Below are 24,419 nucleotides of genomic sequence, written 5' to 3'. Positions count from 1 at the left end.
GTTTACAGGGGAAAATTCTGGGGCAGTTTTAAGGTAAGCTAAGTTTTATTGTTAGTTTTATTTTACTAGTCAGATGCTTCAAGAATTACTTTGATATTAGTGCCAGAAACTACATATTAAAGTGTGTTTCAGATTTTCCTCTTTCAAATGAGGAGTACTTTTATGAAGTAAGAAACGAGGAGTATGATTGCCTTCTCCTATGGTCAAATTATTCCAAATAGAAAAGTATTAGGTTTTCAGTCAGATAGGAGAATAAAGCAGATTCCTTGTAATTTGAGGGTTTGGGGGAGTAGGAAAGCAACCATTGTCTGCATATTAATGTTTTGTTTTATTTTCATAGCAGCAGTATCATTTCAGCATAGATGACCATGCTGCCTGCAATTCAAGTAAGTGGTTTTCTTGGGAAAATATATATTTAAGTTAATGAGACTAATATAATAAGATTACAATAGTTAGAAAAAAACTAAAATTATCACAAAAATTTTCTATTTTACTGTTTTTTTAAGCATCAAATTTAATAACAGGAATACTATATTTTCACTTTCCAGTTCTGAAAAGACTTTAATATTAAGCTTTCATTTATACTGCATATTTGTAAGAATCAAAAATATCTTAGGATTGGTGGGTTCATCGTATTTGTACTACTCTGGGAAAAGAATTGGAATAGTTTGTGATTTTCTTCTCATTACAATTTAGTATATGTTTGTAGTTAAAAGAGCTTTCAGTGAAAACAAATATAAATTCTTAATTTTAGATAATTATACATGTGCCCTGTAATGCCTGTAAATAATGTGTCATTAAAACTTAAAATTTAGAGTGGTTTTTTTGGTTAGTTTTTTGGTGAGGGGAAGCAAGATGGAGGTAATAAGACAAACCAGAATGATCTTACATTTGAATGATTTCCAGAGTTGGTATTTATTCTTAGATTCTTTAAAAGTTTTCTTTCTTTTGGCATAAATAGAACATGACTGAATTTTAACTTAAAGATAAAAATCACCTTGAAGGTCTACCTAGGAAGATGTAAGCAGCTGATAATAAAATTTGCCTTTGAAAGTGAGAATTTTAGAGTCAGTCCGATTTTGTGTCTGATTTTTGTTCTGCCACTCTGCTTGTGAGATCCTGGCAAGTTATTTTACCTCTCTGAGTCCCCGCTCCCTTGCCTCTGAGGTGAGGATAACAGCGTGTATTTTTCAGGGTAGTTGTGAGGAATCAATGAGATAACATGAGCCAAGTGCCTCCTGGAATGTGTTGTTACCTAGTAGGCACTTCAGAACTTTGGTTGTATCATTGGTACAACGAAATTATCCGGATGTAAAGCTGGAGATTATAACTGTGTCGTGAAAGTTTTTTTTTTTTAATTAAGAAAGAAGGCTTATCAAGATAGCAGTGTGTGATAGCCTAGAGAAGATAACTTACTTATAAAATGGTTAAGAACAATTCTGAATGGGATGCTGCTTTCTCCCTCCTACGCTGTGCAGCTATATCCTCCTACTCTACTAATAAAGAGTTCTTTTGTACTGTTTTCCTTTGGGGACTTGGGAGTCCATGGCAGTCTCCCAAAAGGTCTTACTCTTCCCCTTTGGGGTCTTCTCTAATCCACATTGAGTATGCTCAGAACTCCTTATTTCTCAAAACCACTTTTTATCTGATTACTTCTATTCATCTCTTTTTATCCAAGTCTCAGAAATGTCATCAGTTTCATGTTGATTATATTTTCTCTATTCCTTATAAAGTGCTTTTTATCATTGCCACATTGACCATGTTTTTCTCATTTCTCTCCTAATGGCCATTAATACTTTCTTAAATTGGTGATTTTTTTTCATAGTGTTGTCTTATAGTTCCACGAACCCGTCTCTGACCTAGATTCCACAGATCTGTCCCTATTGATTCTTCTCCAGGAGTACCCTTGACATCCCTCACAGAAGTTTTTGCTTCTCTCCCTGGTGAATGTGAGAACTTCCTCGGATTTTCATCTCTTTGCTAATTAGGCTTCGTTTTTCATAAGTGCCTTGCAGAGAGGAGACACCCAGTAGATAGCTGGTTTCTTATTCATTTAATCCATGAAGGTCTTCCTTGCCCCTTTTTTATGTCCCTGATTCTGATTAGTAAATAAACTTACAGTCTAAAAATCAATGAACTAGATAGTTCCTAATCTCTTTTGGGTCACAGACCCTTTCCAGAATCTAACAGAAACTATGAACTCTCTCTCTCTGAGAAAAGGCCCATTTGTACGTAGACCTAAATTTTTGTCTAAATGTAAGTTAAGTTTATATACTGATTCAAGTTCTTCTGTAGACTGCCTATGGTTAGGAATCTCTGCAATGTGACAGCTTTCAGCATGATGGAGAACAATCTTTATACATGCAGGTTTTGTTCTTAACATCTAGCTTTTAACAACATTAATATGCTACTGACTAGCCCAGGTTTTCTGCTTGTAATAATAGGAAAATCCAAGTACTCTTCTCCCTAATGTGGCAAGAACTTAGAATGACTTTTGTTAATTTTAGCTTCTCCATTTTCATACATGATATTTTCAAAACCACGTTCCTAGATAATGTACATGTTTCCTTGACAAACATTTGCATCTTCTCTGCCTTTTGTCAGCTCAGCCAAATGGTTAAAGGACAAATAACATTCTGTTGACTGTAAAATACCATTTATTGTAAGATGCATCTTGATTTTGATGGTACAAAGAGTCATTTGCTAGTATCTGTTCCTCAAGTATTCAACTAATATTTTTGACTGCCTATCATGAGGTAGGTCTTATACTGAGTCCTGGGATTACAGAAGCAAGACATTCTTATGAAGGGAAGATTTAGATATTATATCTTTGCTATACTCCCTTTGAAGTAATTCTAAGAGAATTTGGGGAAATAACATCTTGTTTTTTTCCAAAAACGTTATGGGATCCTCATGTATTTAGGAGTTCATTCCCCAAATCTCTACCCTCAGTTTCTGAAATAATGCCCCTCGAATAACAATGTTTCTCTTAGTATTTGGGTATTTTTATTAAGTTTTGCTACTCCTGCTTGCCTCGTGTGGTATATATTCATTGTCTTCCTTTGCCTGTGAGATTTTTAAAGAACGTGTTTATTTCTCATCATAGGAGATTGGAAGCAGCTCTTTTTTTTTCCCTCTATGTTTGTCTGGGTTAACAATGGTGTTGTTATGGCTTTTGATTTGGTATAGTAACACTTGCCTCAAATAAACCTCAGTAAGTTTAATATATTGAAGGGGGGGAAATTATCTGCATTGAAAAATCAAGACAGAACTAGATTCACTTGGTATTACCTATACTTATGCCTCTTTTTAAAAAACTTTTTAAAATTTTATTTTAAAGCAATCACAAACTTGCAAAGTGGTTGTTAAGTGTAGAGCAGAGATATTTGTTTGCTGAACCATTTGAGAGTAGGTTGCAAATCTAATGTCCCGTTACCTCTGTTACTTTAGTGCATTTATCGCGTGCAAGGACTCCCTCCTATACAGCCACAATGAAATCATCAGAATCAGGATATTAGCGTTGGTACAGAACTACTATGTAATACTCAGACCACATTCAACTATTTGTCAGTTGTCCCAATAATGTCCAGTTCAGAATCACCTGTTGCGTTTAGTTGTCGTGCCCCTCAGTCTTTATTAGTATTTGCTTTCTTTAATGACCTTGACACTTTTGAGTATTACAGACCAATTATTTTGTAGAATGTCCCTCAATTTAGATTTGCCTGATGTTTTCTCATGATTAGATTCAGGTTATGCATCTTGGCAGGACTATTACAGAGGGATGTGTTGTCTCCTATCCTGTCAGGTGCATATGATTTTGATTTAGCCCGTTGTTGATCATGTTCACCTGTGTCACTCGGTTAAGTTGCTGCCTGGGTTAAGTTGCTGCCTGATGAGTTTCTCTACTGTGAAATTACTTTTTTTCTCTTTGTAGTAGGTATTTCTGGGGAAGTACTTTGAAAGTATATGGAAATCTCATTTCTCATCAAAATTCCAGTTTATTCATTTATTTATATCTATGTGAACTCAGAGTTGTCCATTTTATTCAGTGTGTTATAATCCACTTATATCATTATTTTGATGCTCAAATTCTTCTCGATTTAGCCAGCAGAAGTCCCTTCAAGCTGACTTCTGTGTCCTTTTGCATGTCCCTATCATTCTTTGAGCGCTTCTTTGCTTTCTGGTAAAACTTACTCGATTCCAACACCATGGGGTTCATTCTAGTTTTCTCAGTCCACAGTTGTACCTCTTTTCTTTGGCAGTGAGAAACCTGGCTCCCATTTGATAAATCCCCGTGTATGTAACCCGTGTCTCTTTGTTGCTGCCACCCCTCCCTGAGCTGATGCCCTTCTCAGCTCAGTTGGGCTCTGACACCCTGCACTGGGATGTTCCCCCGTTGTCCCCAGTGGACACCCTCTTTATCCTGCTCAGGGTCTGATGCTGCACAGGGCCGTTGCCATGCGTGGATGCCCTGTCACCTCACTCAAGCTCTGACTCTCCATTTCAAGCTGCCCTCCTGTGAGGACCCCTTTATCACTTCACTTGGGCTCTGATACCCCTTCCTGAGTTGAGATTTGACACAGTCTTTTCTCTAACTAATCTTATATTAAAAGTATATCTAGTTGTATTTCAAAATTTTGCAAGTGTTGGTTTGATAGCATATTTCTGTCAGTTTTTATTCTAAACCAGGGATTGACCAGGTAGTAAACATTTTTAGCTTAGTGAGTAAGTAGGCAGAATCAAAGCTATTATGTAGGTACTTACATAACTACCATTTTAAAATGTAAAAACCATTCTTAGCTTGTGGGCCATGCAAAATCAAGTGACAGACCACATTATTTAGAATTATTTTTAGATAACACTGTTATTATGATTTAAAGTTTATAAAATGCCAACTGTGCATTCATTCATTTATCCATTATTCAACAAATATTGTTAGGCCCAATGCTAGATTCTACAAAGATGTAGCTTATAAGGCAGGTATTATTAATTCATTTTACAGCCAAGATGCTGATACTCTGGTCAAGTAACTTGTTAAACTTACGCAGCTAAGAAGTGAAAGAAAAAAAATATTTGTTGACTTTCATCCCCTCAGTTTGATGGTAGAACCCATTCATTAATTACGGATTCACTTACATTTATCACAGAATTGAATACGGAAAGTGTCTCAAGTATCCAGGCTAATAGTTTGCTTCTAGTTTATTAACTTTCTGTGAGCTGCTGCAGCTCTGTATATTAAATATGGTCTGTAATTCATTATTTAAATATAAATGTTAGGCATGCTGACTTTTAACAGGGTTGCGTCCATTCAGTTGGTTGGTGTTTTCTCTAGGTGTGGTTTGGAGAAGACCTGCCTCTAAGTCCACGGAGTCCTCTGACCCCCAGACATGGGCCAGGTTTGGCTGACGTTTGTCAGTATGATGAGTGGATAGCTGTGAGGCACGAAGCTACCCTGTTGCCCATGCAGGAAGATCTGTCGATCTGGCTCTCTGGTTTATTAGGTAAGGCTTGCAAAGATGCTCAAAACTGTAATCTCTTATTCAGTAAATGTTTATTGAGAATCTTACTCTTTGTCAAGGAATGATAGTTCCAGAGGCTGGGGATCCTCTAGTGAAGGAAATATTTGATGTCCTTTTTCTCACCAAGCTTACATTCTGGTTGGGAAGATATTCTGATTCACCCTGACTCTCGGGGCTTGAATAGTAAGCAAGTTTGAGGCTTCATGGAAGAGGTCAGTAGTAAGAGCTGTGAATAATCAACATTTTAATTGTTAATGTTAAAAAAAATTTTAAGTGAATAGGTCTAATTTGGGAGTCTGTATTTTATTGATTTCTTTTTTCTCCTTAAACTTGTGTAAGGCATGAGATTCTGGGTGGAATATATGCTGTCGTTAAAATGATTCCTGTTTCTGAGGCTTGTAGGGGCAGAGGTATATGAAACCTAGGAGGAAATGTCAGCTTGGAGAATGCATGGCATCATATTTCTTTACTCAGTTAGAGGGACATGAGTGCTCTGAACTTTCTCCCTAGAAAAAAATTCTCTTTTAAATAACAGAATTTCATGTAGCATTGTAAGGTTTTCGTGAGGAGGAATATATACGTATAAAGCTCATCTATGGTCTTTGAAGAGAATTAAAAACGCACTAAACACTCACTCTTATATCAGTTTGAAGATTTGGATAATTTCTTAAAAGTTTATTATGTAATAATGCTTCCAAATAAGGGATTTTAGAGGTGAAAAGTTGGTATTTTCTGAGTGCTTGTTACATTGTTATCTTTAATTTTTAAATTGCAACAAAGACCATCTTACTTATAGAGAATCTTTCTTGTGCAAGCAGTTGTAATGTGCAGTGAATCAAAACTTAACCTTAATAGTGGATCTTGAAATATAAGACACTTTGGTGTTTTTCAGTGAAATAAAGTAGATGTCATTTATTTTTCCTGTGCTTCTACACCACAGATATTTTTGTTTCAGTTGACTTTCTCTTAATTTGATATTATCTGCCGTTTTAACTGTACCTTCTAAGAGTGAATGCTCGGAGTCTGATCTAATATTTGCCTAGTGTTTCAGCTATAATCCGATTACATTTAATTGAACTTTAACCATATTGTTTGAATTTACTGTTTCTAGAAGGCTCTTAGCTTTGAAATATGTTTTTAGGTATTGAAGTTAAGGCAGAAAGGTTATTGGAAGAACTTGATAATGGAGTACTGTTATGCCAACTGATTGATGTTCTTCAAAACACGGTGAAAACATGCAACTCTGAAGAACCAGTGGTAAGAAAATGTTTGACAGTAGTGATTTAATACCTTGGTACATATTGATTTGCTTATGTACATTTCTTATCATCTCTACAAGGTTGTAAACTTCCAACGCAACTATATGTAAAATCTTGGATAATTTACTTAATCTTTTTGAGCATCTGAAAAAATATTCTCACTTGTAAAATGGAGATATTAACCTTTACCTTGTAGGATATATTTTCGAGGATTCAGCAACATTAAATGAGATAATATATAGATAGTGGTTAGCTTATATAGATAATGCCTGGTGCATAGTAAATATCTAAATAGCTAGTTCTTCTTGAGAACAATAATAGTACCTTCCTTATAGGATTCCTGTGAGAGTTAAGTGAAAAAAGAGGTTGTGATGGTTCCTGGCACACAGTTAAGAGCTATTATCATCATCTTTTTATTCTTTATATATTGTCTTCATGGTAAATTCATAAATATTGGCTGAATGAATAATACTTTTTTTAGATACTTTTCTACCGTTGACCCTGAAGTTGGGATTTGAGGTAGATAAGGTTTCCTCTCTTTTCATCAAATATGGTTATTTTCACTCATGGGATCTGGTGTCTGTGAATGTGTATTCTAGATATTAACATAGTGCTGGTGGAAATATAAAGTAGTACCATCTTTCTTGGGAGACAATGGGTAACATATATCACATTGAAAATAAAGCACATCCTTTGATACGTAACATAATTCTAATTCCAGGAATTTATTCTAAGAAAATAACCACAAATTCACAAAAACGACTGTGCAAAAAAAATTAAGAACAACCTAAATGCTCATCAGTAGAGAAGTTGTTTAAAATTAATTATGGTACCTGAACAGAGTAGAATATTATCTATTCATTAGAAATGAGTATTTTAATTTTTGTGTTTTTTTTTACCTCAAAAGATGCCTGCAACCTATCATTAAGTGTGCATGCACACATACACAAATCAGATTGCAGAATAGCCTGTTTACGTAGCATTCTGTAGGTACGGATATACTTGTGTATGGAGATGTCTTACTGAAATGTGGATAAGAAGATTTCAATTGATACTAACCATCTTTGTATTTGGCTGTGTTGATTTTTTTTTCCTATATACAACTAGAAAAACTCACAAGGTTATTGTAATCCTAGAAAATAATAGCAACAGGAAGGAAACATAAGGAACTGGTAATAGTGTGGTTCTCTCCAAGGAGAGAAAGGAACTGAGGGGTAGTGGTAGGAGAAAGACTTATACTCTACTGTGCCCATTGCATTTAAAAAAAATCATATGCGTGAATTTCTTATTCAAGTAAAAATTTGAAACAAAACTAAAAACCCCTCAGCCGGGCTTCCCTGGTGGTGCAGTTGTTAAGAATGTGCCTGCCCCAGTGCAGGGGACGCAGGTTTGAGCCCTGGTCCGGGAAGATCCCACATGCCGCAGAGCAACTAAGCCTGTGTGCCACAACTACTGAGCCTGCGCTCTAGAGCCCGCAAGCCACAACTACTGAGCCCATGTGCCACAAGTACTGAAGCCTGCACGCCTAGAGCCCGTGCTCTGCAACAAGAGAAGCCACTGCAATGAGAAGCCCGCGCACCACAACGAAGAGTAGCCCCCGCTGGCCACAACTAGAGAAAGCCCGTGCACAGAAATGAAGACCCAATGCAGCCAAAAAAAAAGAGATGAATAATTTCTAAAAAAACCCCAAACCCTCAGCCTCAGCAGGATTATCTGAATACTCTTGGTCCAGGAAATAAAAATGAATTAGGATTCTGTAAAACTTAGCTTGTCAGTTTTTAAAGAACTTTAATTAAGAATGGGCTACTACTTCCTTGTTTGAAAGTCTCCTCAAGAAACTCAGAACCGTATTTATGAATCTGCAAATAAGGAAGTTAGCAAAATTGAGACTGTGTAAACCTTTAACATAGCAATAATTTTGTGTTTGTATTGAACTGTGTTTGGAGAGATAAACTATAAAGATGTGCTTTGGAATTATTAGACTGTCATTTTTTATCTTAACTAAGACTCTCATGTCATTTTAAAAAGAGAGGTTAGATATGCGTGATCCTGCTGCTAATTTTGACCTGTTTTCCTAGGAATCATTTTCTAGAATATGCTTAATGAAAAGCAAAATAAAATGATTTTTGAAGATGCCTTTTTCCTCTAGTGCTATGCACTTTTTAGTTACATTCAATGCACTGAACATTTATTTAGTAATATTAAAATGGATATTTAATGAAAATATCCTTGATGCATGTTTGAAATTATCCTTTTGTCTTTTTCAGAATTTTCCAATGAGAAAAGTGCCCTGTAAGAAAGATGCTGCATCAGGTTCGTTCTTTGCTAGAGACAATACTGCAAACTTCCTTCACTGGTGCAGGCACATCGGGGTTGATGAGACTTACCTCTTTGAATCTGAAGGTTTAGGTAGGTGTTGTTGTTGTGTTTAATGTTTATTAGGATATTTTTGTATGCCTCACTTCTAATTTTTCTTTCCAAGTAAGGACTCAAATGCCACATTTCATTTTACTAGAAACATTTATACTCTAGATATATGTAAACAATTGGAGAATCAGATTCCAGATCAAATGTATGATAAAAGCTTTTCATTTATGTTTTAGATCCTATATATCTAGAATGGCCTGGACATACTTTACTTCCTAAATGAGTTGGCTATGGGAAGGTTCTGGATTAAGGCTTAACTAATTAATGTTTTCGTCAAGAATTACTCTATCAAGTCTAAATTACTAGTAATTTATTTTTAACTAGATAATTACAGAAATAACAGAAGGCCAAATGATGTATGTTCATGGTGTAAACAGCAGGTGCCAATTTGGTTATCTAAATGGGCTAATGCTTTTAAAAAGTCATGCTGTATTGAAGAATTATTGATGTATTTTCTCATTTCATTTAAGTCAACAGAAACATCTGTGCAGTGACCAAAGTGAAAGCTATCTAAGTTTTAGACTATATATTTCCTCAAAGTATTTATGTGTGTGAGTGTGTGTGCGTGCACACGCAGACACACACACACACGCACACACACAGAATTGATAATGTTTTGATAAGAGCAGTAGCATACCAAGGGCGGGGGTCATGGGAATAGTATTCGGTCCTGGTAGAGAGAAGTATTTTGTCACTGACATTGCTTAGACTTGCCGGTTCATGGTGATAATAAAAAACAAACCAACTTTTTAGTTGGTTTCATTATTGTTTTAGGTTATTAATGTTGTAAATATTTCTATTGACCATGCACACCCTGTTGCCTGCAGACAGGTAGCTGTTCCCCACTGTTACCTGTTTAGTATGCCTCTGGATATTCTTATCCAGTGTAGAATTAAAACTAATGGATTGCTATTTTACCCCCCAGTTTGCACCCTGCTTTAATCCAGGTGTGCTGATCATTAAGCGTATTAGGTTTCTTTTTATTCATAGCATTTAAAAACATTGAGGTATGTTCACCTAACATAAAATGTATCATTTCAAAATGTAGACTTCAGTGGTTTTTAGTATACTCACGATTTGTGCAGATATCACCATTATTAATTCCAGAACATTTCCATCACTCCAAAAAGAAAACCCATACCTATTAGCAGTTGGACCCAGTTACTCCATATCTCCATCCTCTGGCAACCATCAGTCTACTTTCTTTCTCTATAGATTTGCTACTCTGGACTTTTCATATAAATAAAATCATGCAATATGTAGCTTTTGTGTCTGGCTATTTTCAATTAGCATTATGGGTCATTTATGTTGTAGCATCTAACAGTACTTCATTCCTTTTTATGGCTGAATGATATTTCGTTGTATGGATATACATTTTTTAATCTACTATCAGCTGATGGACATTTTGATTGTTTCTATTTTGGGGTTATTATTAATAATCCTGCTATGAACATTTGTATGTAAGTTTTTAAGTGAACATATGTTTTAAATTCAGGGATGTACCTGGGAGTGGAATTATTGGGTCATATGGTAATTCTGTGTTTATCTGTTTGGGGAACTACCAAACTGTTTTGACAGTGGCCACACCATTTTACATTCCCACTAGCAATGCACAAAGGTTCCAATTTCTTCACATAGTTGTCAACACTTGTTATTATTTTTTAAAATTACAGCTGACCCTTGAACAATCCAGGAGTTAGGGGCAGTGGTCCCCTAACCCTGCAGTCAAAAATCTGGATATAACTTTACAGTCAGCCCTTTGTATCCACGGTTCTGAATCCACAGATTCAACCAACCACAGATCTTATAGTACTGTAGTATGTATTTATTGAAAAAAATCCATGTGTAAGTGGACCCACACAGTTCAAACCATGTTGTTCAAGGGTCAACTGTATAACCATCCTAGTGGGTGTGAAGTGGTAACTCATTGTGGTTTTGATTTGCATTTCCCTAAAGACTAATGATGTTGAGCATCTTTACATGGGCTTATTGGCCATTTGTATATCTTCTTTACAGAAATGTCCATTCAAATCTTCTCCTCATTTTTGGGGGAGTCAATTGTCTTTTTTTTGTAGACTTGTAAGAGTTCTTTCTTTATTCTGGATATTAGGCCCTTATTAGATATATGATTTGCCAATATGTTCTTCTGGCCTTTGGGTTGCCTTTTCACTTTCTTGATAGTGTCCTTTGATGCACAGAAGTTTTTAATTTTGATGAAGTTCAGTTTATCTTTTCTTTGATTGCTTGTGCTTTTGGTGTCATATCTAAAAAACCATTGCCTAATCCAAGGTCACACAGATTTTCACCTATACTTCCTCCTAGGATTTTTGTAATGCATTTTGAGTTATTTTTTGTATACTGTGTGAAGGAGTCTAAATTCATTCTTTTGCATGTAGATATCGAGTTGTCTTAGCACCATTTGTTGAAAAGACTGTTTTTTCCCCTTTGAGTTGTCTTGGCACCCTTGTTGAAAATCAATTGAACATAAACATATGAGTTTATTTCTGGACACTGTTTCATTCCACTGGTCTGTATGTCTATCCTTAAGCCAGTAAACACTGTCCTGATTACTGTAGTTTTGAAATTGGGTAGTATGAGTCTTCCAACTTTGTGCTTTTTAAAAGTTGTTTTGGCTATTCTATATTTCTTACAGTTCTTTATGAATTTTATCATCAGCTTGTCCATTTCTGGAAAAAAAAAAGGCTCTTGGAATTTTGATAGGGATTGCACTGAATCTGTAGGTCAGTTTGGAGAGTATTACAATAACAATATATGTCTTCCAATCCATGAACATAGGATGTCTTTCAATTTATTTATATCTTATTTAATTTCTTTCAACAATATTTTATAGTTTTCAGTGTACAAGTCTTACAATTCTTTGGTTAAATTTATTCCTAAGTACTTTATTCTTCTTGAAGCTACTGTGAATGTAATCATTTCCTTAATTACATTTCAGATTGTTTATTGCTAATGTATAAAATGCAATGACTTTTGTATATTGATCTCATATCCTGCAACTTTGCTGAACTTGCTTATTAGCTCTATTAGTTTTTTTGTAGATTCTTTAGGGTTTTCTAAACAAAGGACCATATCACCTGTAAATATAGTTTTCCGTCTTCCTTTCCAATCTAGATGGTGTTTATTTATTTTTCTTGCCCAAATGCCCTGACTAGAACCTCAAGTACAATGTTGAATAGAATTGGTACGAGTGGACATCCTTCTTTTCCCTGGTCTTAGCCTCGAGGAAGACATTCAGTCTTTCACCATTAATAATGATGTTAGCTATGGGTTTTCCAGAGATGTCTGTTTTCATATTTATAAAGTTCTCTTCTGTTTCTACTTTGTTGAGTCTTTTTTTGTCATGAAAGGGTGTTTGATTTTGTCAAAAGCATTTTCTGTCTCTACTGAGATAGCTGTATGTTTCTTTTCCTTTATTTTATCAATATGGTGAATTATATTGATTGATTTTCATACGTTGAACCAACCTTGCATTTCTGGGATAAATCTCGCTTGCTGCTGGATTCAGTTTGCCAGTATTTCATTGAGAATTTTTTACATCTGTGTTCATAAAGGATATTTGTCTTTAGTTTTCTTGTGATGTCTTTTTCTGACTTTGATATCAGGGTAATATAGGCCTCATAGAATGAGTAGAGAAGTGCTCTCTCCTCTTCTATTTTTGGAAGAGTTGAAGAAGGCTGTTAACACATAGTCCTGTGCTAAAGATAGTTTAGAATAAAATTGAAGTGATAACGTTTCTTCAATAATATCTCCTATTAAGAGATCTGAAATATTAATAATTTAATGTTACTAAGCTCAGTTTTTTAGACTTAAAATACTACACAGGTAAGCATCCATGGTAAATTTTAATCTTCTGGTTGACCATTTTCTTTTTAATTTCAGGAAGATGATAATGTGTAGAAGAAATAAAAGTCTTTTCTGAGTCTCCAAATAAGTAATGCTACTGTCTTTTATTTTACTTCTTTCATGCCGTAAATATATTTGCCTATTTAATTTGCCCCCTAAAATATGTGGTCTTATTTTTCACAGTTTTGCACAAAGATCCGAGACAAGTGTATCTTTGTCTTCTTGAAATTGGTCGAATTGTGTCAAGGTATGTATTCCACAATATTTCAGAATTTCAATGTCACAAACATTTTTTAAGTTGCTTTATTTTATCGAGAACACTATTTTCTATAAATGAAAATAATTTTTGATTGGAATAAAGGTAACTTAATTTACTGTTTTCTCTTTCTTTTTGTTTCTTTATTAACTTTGTTCTGTTCACATGAGCCATGTCATGTGTCAACATCTGCTTGCTCATGTAGCTTGCCTTCATTTAGTATTAAACTGTAAAAGTGGATACTTACATTTTTCAGATCAAAAGTAGAGTAAGAGGGCTTCCCTGGTGGCGCAGTGGTTGAGAGTCCGCCTGCCGATGCAGGGGACATGGGTTCGTGCCCCGGTCCGGGAGGATCCCACATGCCGCGGAGCGGCTGGACCCGTGAGCCATGGCCGCTGAGCCTGCGCGTCCGGAGCCTGTGCTCCGCAACGGGAGAGGCCACAACAGTGAGAGGCCCGCGTACCGAAAAAAAAAAAAAAGAAGTAGAGTAAGAGCATGCAATCTTTAAGCAGTTCAAGGTGAAGCAAGTCCTTTGGACACAAAGAGGGTCTGATAAGAAGGCTGAGGCCTGGTATCCTCCATACCTAGCTCGACCCCATCTTCACTCACGAGATGACTTGTTTTTTGTTTTTTTTAACAAGCTGATTTTTAAAGGTACGTTTAGGATCCCTGATTGAATATTGGGAGCATCCAGTAACCCAAATATATATATACTATGATGTAAAGATGATAATCTGAATTTTTGGCAATCTGTGGGACATTATAAAGCATTTCCAGATGTCCCAGTGAAACAACTGGTAGAAGAGAGTCATACAGACTTCATTTAAAAATAAAAGGAAACTTATTGTGATATACATGGAAGTACTTGCCTCAGACTTCACTTGTTTGATGAGATCTCATGATTGGTTTTCAGCTATGGGGTTGAGCCACCAGTATTAGTAAAATTTGAGAAAGAAATTGAGCTAGAAGAGACCTTACTTAATACTTCTGGGGCCGAAGATTCCATCAGCATTCCAAAATCATGCTGTCAGCATGAAGAGCTGCACGAAGCTGTAAGTAATTGCACACTTTCTTTCAAATATGATGCGTCAGAATCTCATAGTTCGCCAAAAGTGTTCCTCTTTCATTTTTATTATACTTGAAGAGGGAAAAAAAAGTAGCATGAATGAAAGTATTTATTGCAGTATTACTTATAAGGCTGAAAAATTGGAAGCAATGTAAATACTCTCAAATTGGGCAATGGCTAGGTAAATTAGGATTTACTATTTTAGCAGAATAATCATTTTTTGTAATCATTATGAAGACTATATAGCAACAAGAAAAATGTTTACTTTGTGAAAAGTATGTATCAGAACAAGGAGAATGAAAATAATTGATATTAGGGTAGTACCTTTACAGATGATTTTAATTTCTTTAGCGTTTTCCTTTAATGTTAAAATGTTAATTACACAATAGCTAAAACCAGAAGAGAACATTTTTTATTCACAGCACTTACTCCTTTTAGGCTCACCAACTTATTTAGATTGTGGGTTAGTGCTGATTTGTACTGCTGAATATAAGTGGTATTTGGATATTTTAAACAAAGAAAATAAGTGACCTTTCATGCCTGCAAGCTTGTTATGAAAACTAAAAGGAACACATTTCTTTAAATATATATGTGCTATATGAATATATTCAGAGTCCACCTACACATATGTGACCTGCTGAGATCTTATGGTCATGTTTAAAATTAAGGAACAATTATCTGATTCATTATTTTGAGTGCTGTTAAGAAATACACAACTGCAGTTCTGTGTACCTAAGAAACCTTAATGGATAGAAAATAATGACTGAAATAATTACCTCCTTTCAAATTACTTTGTTATCTAACTTGTAAATGGTTCAAATAATTGTAAATTCTTTACCCAAGTTCAGAATATTTTTTAGCCATCTTATGCATGTGGTATGTATGTGTGTGTATGCATGTGTGTACCTATGTGCTCATATAACCAAACTAAACAAGATAAACTTCATTGAATCGCTTATGAAAATCAGTTCTATTTATGATCATGTTATTCTGTTAAATGAATGATGTAGGGAGATAAATCCGGATCCTTCTGATCAGGCCCGGGTGAATCCACATGTGTCCATTTTGTGTAGATAATTAAGACACTCATAAATTTCTGTTAGTGCTCAGGTAAGTTGGGTATATCTGAAGAGACTTTCTTTAACATCATGCCTAAGTGCAATTAAGTGTATTTGTTTAGATATACTCTGTGTGACAAGTAGTTGAGAAGAATATACTTTTTCAGAAATATAATTTTAGGAAAACAAAATGGTTTCCATAGTGGCTGATACGTGACTTTTTTTTTCAAATCAAACATATCTCAGCAAATATTTTCATTTAATCAATTTATATTAATTTCCATGTTTTAAATAAAGAATTCCTGAATTTTAATTTTTATTCCAGTTTTTACCTTTTTTTTTTTTTTTTTTTTTTTGCGGTATGCGGGCCTCTCACTGTTGTGGCCTCTCCCATTGCGGAGCACAGGCTCCGGACGTGCAGGCTCAGCGGCCATGGCTCACGGGCCCAGCCGCTCTGTGTCATGTGGGATCTTCCCGGACCGGGGCACGAAGCCGTGTCCCCTGCATCGGCAGGCGGACTCTCAACCACTGCGCCACCAGGGAGGCCCAGTTTTTACCATTTTTAAGATATTTACTGCAGTTAAAAATTCTGTAAGCCCCTCGAGGAGTAGAGGTAGGATTTTCTCCTCAGTTCTCATCTCTTTAGCAGACTATTGAAACAAAGTGAGTGCTTTTAGAAAAATGCCTCTTGAGTTGAAATTTTTAGAATTTACCTAGTCTTGGGTGAATATTGGATTGGCCAAAAAGTTTGCTTGGGTTTTTCGTAAGATGTTAGGGAAAAACCCGAATGTACTTTTTGCCCAGCCCAATAGCTATAAATGCATCTCTGCCTATTTTAACAGTAACTTTGGAACAAATCTGGATATTCCCCCATACATACAGTATTACTTTCACATGGTGGTAAGGGACAAGTGAAAATTCCTGGTTAAACTTTATCTAACGGGTCCATCTTTGATTTGACAGATATATTAATCCAAGTCTTAAAACAATTCAAACTTAGTAACGAACTGTTTCCTATGACTGAATGAATGTGTTTTGAATTGACTTCACTGTGTACACATTCACAGACCTTCTCCGGTGATCAGTGAGTACACGACGAGCCTGATTGCACTTGGGCAGAGAGAGAGAGAGAGACTCCAGACTTCCTCACTGTTAGGTTTTATTAGATTAGCTAATGTCTAATCTCAATATTTGACAACAAGTAAAAGGGAAGAGATAATAAATAGTTGAACTGTCTTTAAATTTTTTTCTTTGAGTTTGATTTTCCCAACTATCAAATAACCTTGCATTTTAACATTAAACAAAATAGTTTTTGTCACAAGCACTAAATCTTGTTGTTTATTTTTAATCTTAGGTTAAACACATTGCTGAAGACCCTCCTTGTAGTTGTTCTCATCGATTTTCTATTGAGTACTTATCTGAAGGACGGTATCGACTAGGAGATAAAATACTTTTTATAAGAGTAAGTCCACCGTTTACATCCTGTTTAGATCTTGTTTTGAAATTGAATTTATTGCTTTACCAGCCTTCTTTTGTTCCCCTTTTACTTTTTAAAAAATTGCAATAGAGGATGTTATTAATGGAAGAATTTCACTGTATAGGAGGAAATATATGGAATATTTTCAAGAGTATATAATGTGTTTAGGTAAATACGCTTAACACAGCAAACAACTAATTAAGCTAAGACTATTTGGACATTGAATATAATTGGGGGAAAAAATTTTTGAATACCTCAGGTAACTTATTCCATTTTTTAGATTTCCTAAAGAGGAATAATTTTCTATCATAAGAAGAAGAAAAAAGCAAAACCAGAACATCTAATAAGATTAAATGTCAGTAAGAAGAAAAAGAAGTAGAAACATTGCAGTTGATAATAATATAGACTTTGGGTCTTAAGTATGAAGCCTTTTTTTCACTGACACAGCATCAGCATCTATACTAATATGCTAATATACATGCTTATTTTCTTCCTTTGTCCCATTTGCAATCTGCAATTGATTAATTGTCCCCTTTGCTGATAAGGAGATTGAAGTTTACCTGTTCATCATTCTGTCCACTTATTGATACAAGAGCTGTTTTATTCCCAATTTAGGAATGTAATATAAAAGTATGTAAAAAATATAATTTTACCACCTATATTTTCTTTTATTTCATATATTATCATTAGTTCCCCATACCCTGTTCAACTCATACAGAAACAGGCATATGCATTTTGTCTTTTAATTAGATTTCTCTTCTTAAGCAGTATGATATAGTGATAGTGCACAGAGCATGGGATTTAGAGTGAAAATTTGCAGAGCAGTCTCATACAACTTTGCAGATTTGCCTGCTGAATGAATAGGGGCCTGAGTCCGTCCAGCTCGGGCTGTGCTGGCAGACCCAGGATATATCTTATCAACACAAAAGCACCTTTTGGGTTGGGCAGCCTGGTGCGTTTGAGGCCAGGCCAAGCTGTGTGGTTTGAGACAGTTTCCTTAATGTCTCAGAGCCATAATTTTCTCATCTGCAAAGAAGAACTAGTAATAAATTATATCAAAGTTTTTGAAAGATTAAATTGATATGATACATATGAAAGTAATTTGTTAAATTCTAACATACAAGTTTTGGTAGTTTTTATCTTTCTTCTGTAATTATGTTTTTCTTTAGTATGAGTCTTTTTTTCTCTCCTCCCCTCCTTTACTCTCCCTTTTCCTTTCTTCCATCAATATTCAGTCCTTGCAGTTTTGCGTATTAGTAATTTGGATTTTTAGGATGTGTAAATATCTTCCTGACAAACTGGAGGATTCTCTATTGTTAGTTGCATGATTCAATATGAATTAAATTTGTTACTTTAGTAACACAAGAAAGAGACTAGCAATTTATAGTGAAGCTGTTGGCAAATACACTGAATTTCATAGTCACAGACATCACAGACTGTGACTGCTAATGAACCGTAACTGCACCTTACAGTTTTACAGCTTTACTTTTTACTTTCTTTTGGGGGAAAGATGCTTCACGGAAAACATGTCATGGTCCGTGTCGGTGGAGGCTGGGATACTCTTCAAGGATTTTTGCTTAAATATGACCCCTGTCGAATATTACAGTTTGCTACACTAGAACAGAAAATTCTAGCATTTCAAAAAGGAGTTTCTAATGAAAGTGTGCCTGATTCGTCCGCCAGAGCACCTCAGCCTCCTGAAATGAATCCTTTGTCAGCAGTTAGCATGTTTCAGAAACAAAATTCAAAACCTGGCACACCAGTTGGTATTCCAAGGAGCAAAGAGAAGCAGGTACGTCGGCCAGGTGTGTCGCCACCAGCATCTTCCCTGAAAGGAGGCAATCTGGCCTGTGGGTCAGTCCGTTCTAAATTTCCAAATTCTCCAGCAGTGTCCTCTCATCTCAAACTCAGATCTTCAAAGGACGTAACAAAGAAACCGCAGCCTCCTTCAAACGATGCATCATCTGCATCTGCTTCTTTAAATCCAGTAGGTAAAAGCACTTTTTCACCAGCTTTATTAAGAACTGCACCTTGTGTATCTGAGTCGCTGAGAAAATGTATCTCATCACCCAGTACTCCTAAGGCCAAGCTTATTCCAGCCCAGAAGTCAAGAGATGTGCCTGAATCCACACTTTTGCCAAATAAGTGTTCTGGAAAAATTGAACCAAAGCATTTGAAACACCACCATGTGTCTTCCAGGGATTATGCAGTCTCTCACTCAGCTGCACGTTTAAATTCATCATCAAAGTGTCCAAAGCCACCTAAGGCAAATCTGCACGTAAGGCCTAACCCTTCTTCTTTCCAGTCTCCTGCAAAAGTGACAACATCCAGTTCCAAAACGATAACCACGGGTCTGAGAACACAGTCTCAGCCACGTGTTGGAGCTCCGCAAGCGGGGGCAATGCCAGCACAGAAACTTAAGTCAGCCTTGAATTTAAACCAGCCACTTTCTGTATCCTCAGTTGCTCCTGCAAAAGCTGCAGAGAAGTTGAAAGATAATATGGTTTCAGTTGCCAAAAAGCAGGCTCAGAGTAAAAGCACGTCCCAGAAGACAGGACCCAGCTCCTCCAGGTCCCCGGGCCGTACCCCGCTGTCCATTGTGAGTCTTCCCCAGTCTTCTGCCAAAGCACATCCTGAACCAAAGTCAGCACAGACTGCCACCAAGAGCCAGTGCTTAGCCAAAGGGCTTCCCAAAAGTGGCAAAGCCCCGGCTGCAACCAGGAAGCCACCCTCATCTGGCAAGGAGGCAGTTAGTGGAGATAAAAAACCTGCAAAGAAGAAGGAAGACAATGATCATTATTTTGTTATGACTGGAAGTAAGAAACCTAGAAAATAAACATAATGTGTCATTCTAAGAGAAGAGAGGAAAGAAAGAGAGTGAGTGTGTTAGCTGCACACCTTAAAAGTTTCTTCTATTTGTGTTTATCCAAATAGGTTCAGACATTAAGTACAATGAGATGGGGGTAGAGGTTGGGGCGAGGAGGGGCTCATCAGAATTCACACACCTGAATTCACCAGAAGGTACCCTTTTAAGGTGAACAGTGGTAAAATCACCGGGAGATTCTTATTCGTTACAGACATTTATATGATTTTCAGTCCATGACATCTTTGTTAATGTCTGCCCATTAATGGAAATGTAAAGTCAAATAACACTGCTAGGTTTATAACTGTAGTTGCTGTATTTTGAATATGTGTTAAATGTGGAGGTTATTACCTGCTAATAGGAACGGAGGTGCTCTTAATATAAGTTACTGCATTTTAGTTTAAAAGCAACGGTTTGGCACTTGTCTTACAAAAGACATCTTATTTTGTTTCCTGTTCAGGATTGCCTGATGGAACAATACTAAGTACCAGTAGCTGCTGCTGATTAGCTTACTGTTACTCTGGGTTTGGTAGAATTGCTATTATTTAAAATTTTTTTAAGCTTTCCAAATCAGAAGGAACTGATTTTTTTAACTGACTTCTATTAACCTTGGTAATATTTTGTTACCAGTATTTTTGGTAAAAAAAATAAAATTAAGGTATTGAAATATAAATTGAAACTTGGAAAAAAATTTTTTCACATATTATTTATAAGAACTTATACCTTATATTTTAGATGGACATTGTGCAATGTGAAAGGGGAAATGATTTAGTAGCTTTTAGCATATTAGAAATATTTTTTAATAGTGTAATTTTCTGTGAGTACAGATATCAATTTTTACATTAAAATAATGTTTAACATCAGAATTATGTTTTAACAATCTTAAAATTAAGGTGATATTAAAGAATATTAAAGTGGTGCTACATAAAAATTCTGTCATGTGATTACTATTTTTCTTTAGCACAATAATACAAGTTTTAATTAGAGGTTTCCAATTATGTTAATTTTCTTCAATGAAGTCATGCTGCCTTCAGCTTTCCAATGGCAAATGGACAGTATGTATGCAGCATTTTCTATTCTGTAGGCAGATTCTCCAAGGAACTTACCCAGATCATGCAGTGGCTATATAGACTCTCGATCTGGGATGATATTTGTAAATAATATGTTTTTTAATAGATTGTGACTATTTAAAAAATTGTTAATGTACTTTCAGAAGTTTTAGGGGTGTGTTTAATAACTTTACAGTATTATCAGCTATCACAGGTTATTTTCAGTATTGAGGTCTGTGTTTCCCTATTTTAAACTAAAATGTGTCTTCTAAAGAAAAATAACGGTTCACACAAATGTGCAATCGTAGAATAAGCATCTTAAGCTGACTACTGATGTTTGTAGATTTTAAAGCAAGAAACTTTTGTATAAAAGTAAGCTATCTTTTATCTGAGAAATACAGTTAAAATCAAAGCTGTGTGCAGGCTAGTTTTTGAAATAATTGATGCTTCTCTTCTTAAAAGAGACAGTCACCAAATATTTAGTTGAGTTCCACTGTTGATCTGGGCATTGAGGGAGATAATATTTACATCTTTGGAAAGTGAAGTCAGTGTTCAAGAAGTACCAGAAGGGGCTTCCCTGGTGGCGCAGTGGTTGAGAGTCCTCCTGCCAATGCAGGGGACACGGGTTCGGGCCCTGGTCTGGGAAGATCCCACATGCCGCGGAGCAACTAGGCCCATGAGCCACAACTACTGAGCCTGTGTGTCTGGAGCTTGTGCTCCGCAACAGGAGAAGCCGCGACAGTGAGAGGCCCGCGCACCACAATGAAGAGTGGCCCCTGCTTGCCACAACTAGAGAAAACCCACGCACAGAAACGAAGACCCAACACAGCCAAAATTAAATTAATAAATTAATTAATTTTAAAAAAAAAGAAGTAAAGCAAAACCAAGTAAAATTCATTAAAAAAAAAAAAACCAAGAAGTACCAGAAGCTTTACATTTTTAGTGATGAGAAATATTTAATGCATCTTTCAAAGAGGAAGAATTTTACCTTTAAGAAGGAGTTTATTCCTTTGTAAGACCAAACAATTCTGTATCAGTAACTTCTGGAATGAAAGTATCATCTGGCAGTTCCAAGAACTGGTTTTATTTTTTTGAAGAATTGTAAGTTAATTCATAAATAGCCCTATCTTCATCAGGCTACTGATGGTAGGAAGTTCCAACTCCTATAGTTCTGTTATAATTTCACACTTTGATACAGTGAGAATATTCTTGAAATACACATTTTATCCAGTATTCATGATCAGGGAATTTCTCCAATTATATTCACATTGGATGAATTTTTATTTATATATAGCTTACTCTTCCAAAATAAATTTTTTTTTAAAGTAAGCAGTGACTGAAAGATACTTTCTTCAAATATATTTTGAAATGCCCTTAAAGACCTAGTGTTTCTAATTGTTTTCACAATTTTAAAAGTACATTGTTGAAGTTAGAAAGAAATCATTTCTTCTTAATAATAGTGCAAGATTTTAAAAGTTTCTTTTTGTTTAACATTTAGTAAAATGAGTATTAAGCTTAAATTACTGATGTACCTGGAAGAAGAAATAATGTGTACTTTCAAAAAAGAATGAAATATTTAAATTTTTCGTTTCTATAATTTGTTAATGTGACTAACATCAAATAAATCTTCAGAGGAAAATGAAATGCTGATTATTTTTGCATTGTTTGAGCTTACACTAGGTGTTTAAGGCTTATATCTTTAAAATGCTTTGATAAATTAGATGATCTCTAACTTTCCTCTCCACACTGAGTTAACAGTTCTTAATGGATAAGGGAAATTTTTTGAGAAAAGAAATTACTGTTCCTTCTGCAATATATATCTGATACAAAAATCTGTTACTTCTTTAAAAGGCTTTGTTACAAGTTGTCATGATACAGTCATATCCAGGTTTACATACTGACTCCATTTGAATCCAAATTTGTGTATATTTTCTTGTGCCAGCAGTGTTTGTATCAGATTTTAACTGATATTTTCTCAAGTATTAAAGTTTAAACATATATACCAAGTCCTCAGTTTACATTTTTGTGTGTTGTGAATACATTCTGATCACTTGGTTCATGTCAGAAGTTGCATATATGAAGCATTCATAATTTGAGGATCGTTTTAATTTTATTGCTATTTAAAATGCCCTTCTGATACCTGTGGAATTTATTTCACTGCTCCTAGGAGATTATCAAGGTTTTGCCATTAATAACGGTATTTGTTCCGCAAGTTGTTGTATCTGCTAGAAGTTTGTCTCAGTAAGGCTAGACTCATATTTAATAATCTCTGATGACAGAAATAATTTATAAGTTATGAAAGCAGAATTCTATAGATCACATAAGTATTGTGTTCACAGAAGGCTACTGACAGTAGGAATTTCCAATTCCTGCAATTCTGTTTTAATTTCACACTTTGATACAGTGAGAATATTCCTGAAATATTCATTTTATCCTATATTCATGATAAGAGCAATTATAAAAAGCAGTTAATTAAATATGTATTTTCTGTGATGTTTCCAAATGAAAACAAAAACACCACTTAGACAAAATCAAAATTCTTATTATATTTTCCTAATCATTTGTGAATGTAAAAATTTTAAACAAGTTCATTTTATGAAATTTTGGGGAATATTAGGAAACTATTAATGAAACACTTGCCAGTAAATCTGAAAATATAAAGACACATATTTTATTCAATTAGCTATTTTCCTATAAATATACTGTTTTGTTCTTGTAGAAAAACACAATATGACTCGATCTTGAAAAAATAATACATGCAAAGATTTAGCTATAAGGATGTTAGTCATAACACATCATTAATATTGTTATGACCATAAAATAGAACACGATACAGACATTAAAAAATGATGTAGGTGTTGATTCTTTTTTTCTTTCCTTTTTTTTTTTTTAAACCTTTTGGTTTATTTATCTTCATGTAGATTACATAACAAAGTTTATTTCAGTAGTCACTTAAAACTAAATTCCTGAATTCTCACATTGTGTAGAAATATCACAGGAATCCTTTCTGGGTTGAGCAAGACGTTTGTATCAGTTCATGAGGTATAGTGATATATTCTTGAAGTTGGCTGTGGCTATAGCCAGTTTGCATATCTGAATATGATCACAGTACTTTTGATTAGTCACAGCCACTGGTGAGGATAATTGACTAATTTAAAAAATGCTCGGCAAACACTTGGGATTTATCTTAAAAGATGTATGTATGGTGATGAAGTGATTTGTTTTGAGAGATGGCAACGCTAAAACAATATATAATATTTCTGAATTGTCTGTGTTCTGCCAGGCACAATCCTTATTGCATGGTGTGTGAAAGGATTTTTTCCTGAGGAAATGTTGTGGTAGAGTTTGAAGAAGCCTGCAGATACGACCTGCTTATTTCTGGAGGGGAATGGACAGGAGAGGGGAAGAGGGCACTAATAAGAGAGGCCTTGAAGTTATGGATTTCTTCTATTACATTAAATAACAGAAAATGCTGCACTTTTACAGAAGAAAAATGTTAGGAACTTTCCAACTTACTATCCAGGTTTTTGTTTTAAAATATTTATTTTCGGGGTTTGAGAAGATACTCAGAGCATCATGTA

At 35.2% G+C, this 24,419-nt stretch overlaps 1 protein-coding gene across 1 annotated transcript in view; it reads left to right on the top strand.

Annotated features, from left to right (window-relative positions):
- The window catches only part of GAS2L3 (growth arrest specific 2 like 3), a 31,623-nt gene extending 11,092 nt beyond the window's left edge, over nt 1-20,531 (top strand). The window contains exons 2-9 of the mRNA XM_079935994.1: nt 341-386; nt 5,333-5,501; nt 6,661-6,776; nt 9,046-9,187; nt 13,253-13,316; nt 14,239-14,377; nt 16,804-16,911; nt 18,437-20,531. Coding sequence (XP_079792120.1) covers nt 363-386; nt 5,333-5,501; nt 6,661-6,776; nt 9,046-9,187; nt 13,253-13,316; nt 14,239-14,377; nt 16,804-16,911; nt 18,437-19,762 — 2,088 coding nt within the window. The 5' untranslated portion in view covers nt 341-362 and the 3' untranslated portion in view covers nt 19,763-20,531. The remainder of the gene's footprint in view (nt 1-340; nt 387-5,332; nt 5,502-6,660; nt 6,777-9,045; nt 9,188-13,252; nt 13,317-14,238; nt 14,378-16,803; nt 16,912-18,436) is intronic.
- Nucleotides 20,532-24,419: the final 3,888 nt, after the last annotated feature.

Source organism: Stenella coeruleoalba (genome assembly GCF_951394435.1).
Source record: "Stenella coeruleoalba genome assembly, chromosome: 11".
Taxonomy (NCBI): Eukaryota; Metazoa; Chordata; class Mammalia; order Artiodactyla; family Delphinidae; genus Stenella; species Stenella coeruleoalba.
Note: the sequence above shows the minus strand (reverse complement) of the source record. Positions and strands in the feature narration are given on the sequence as shown.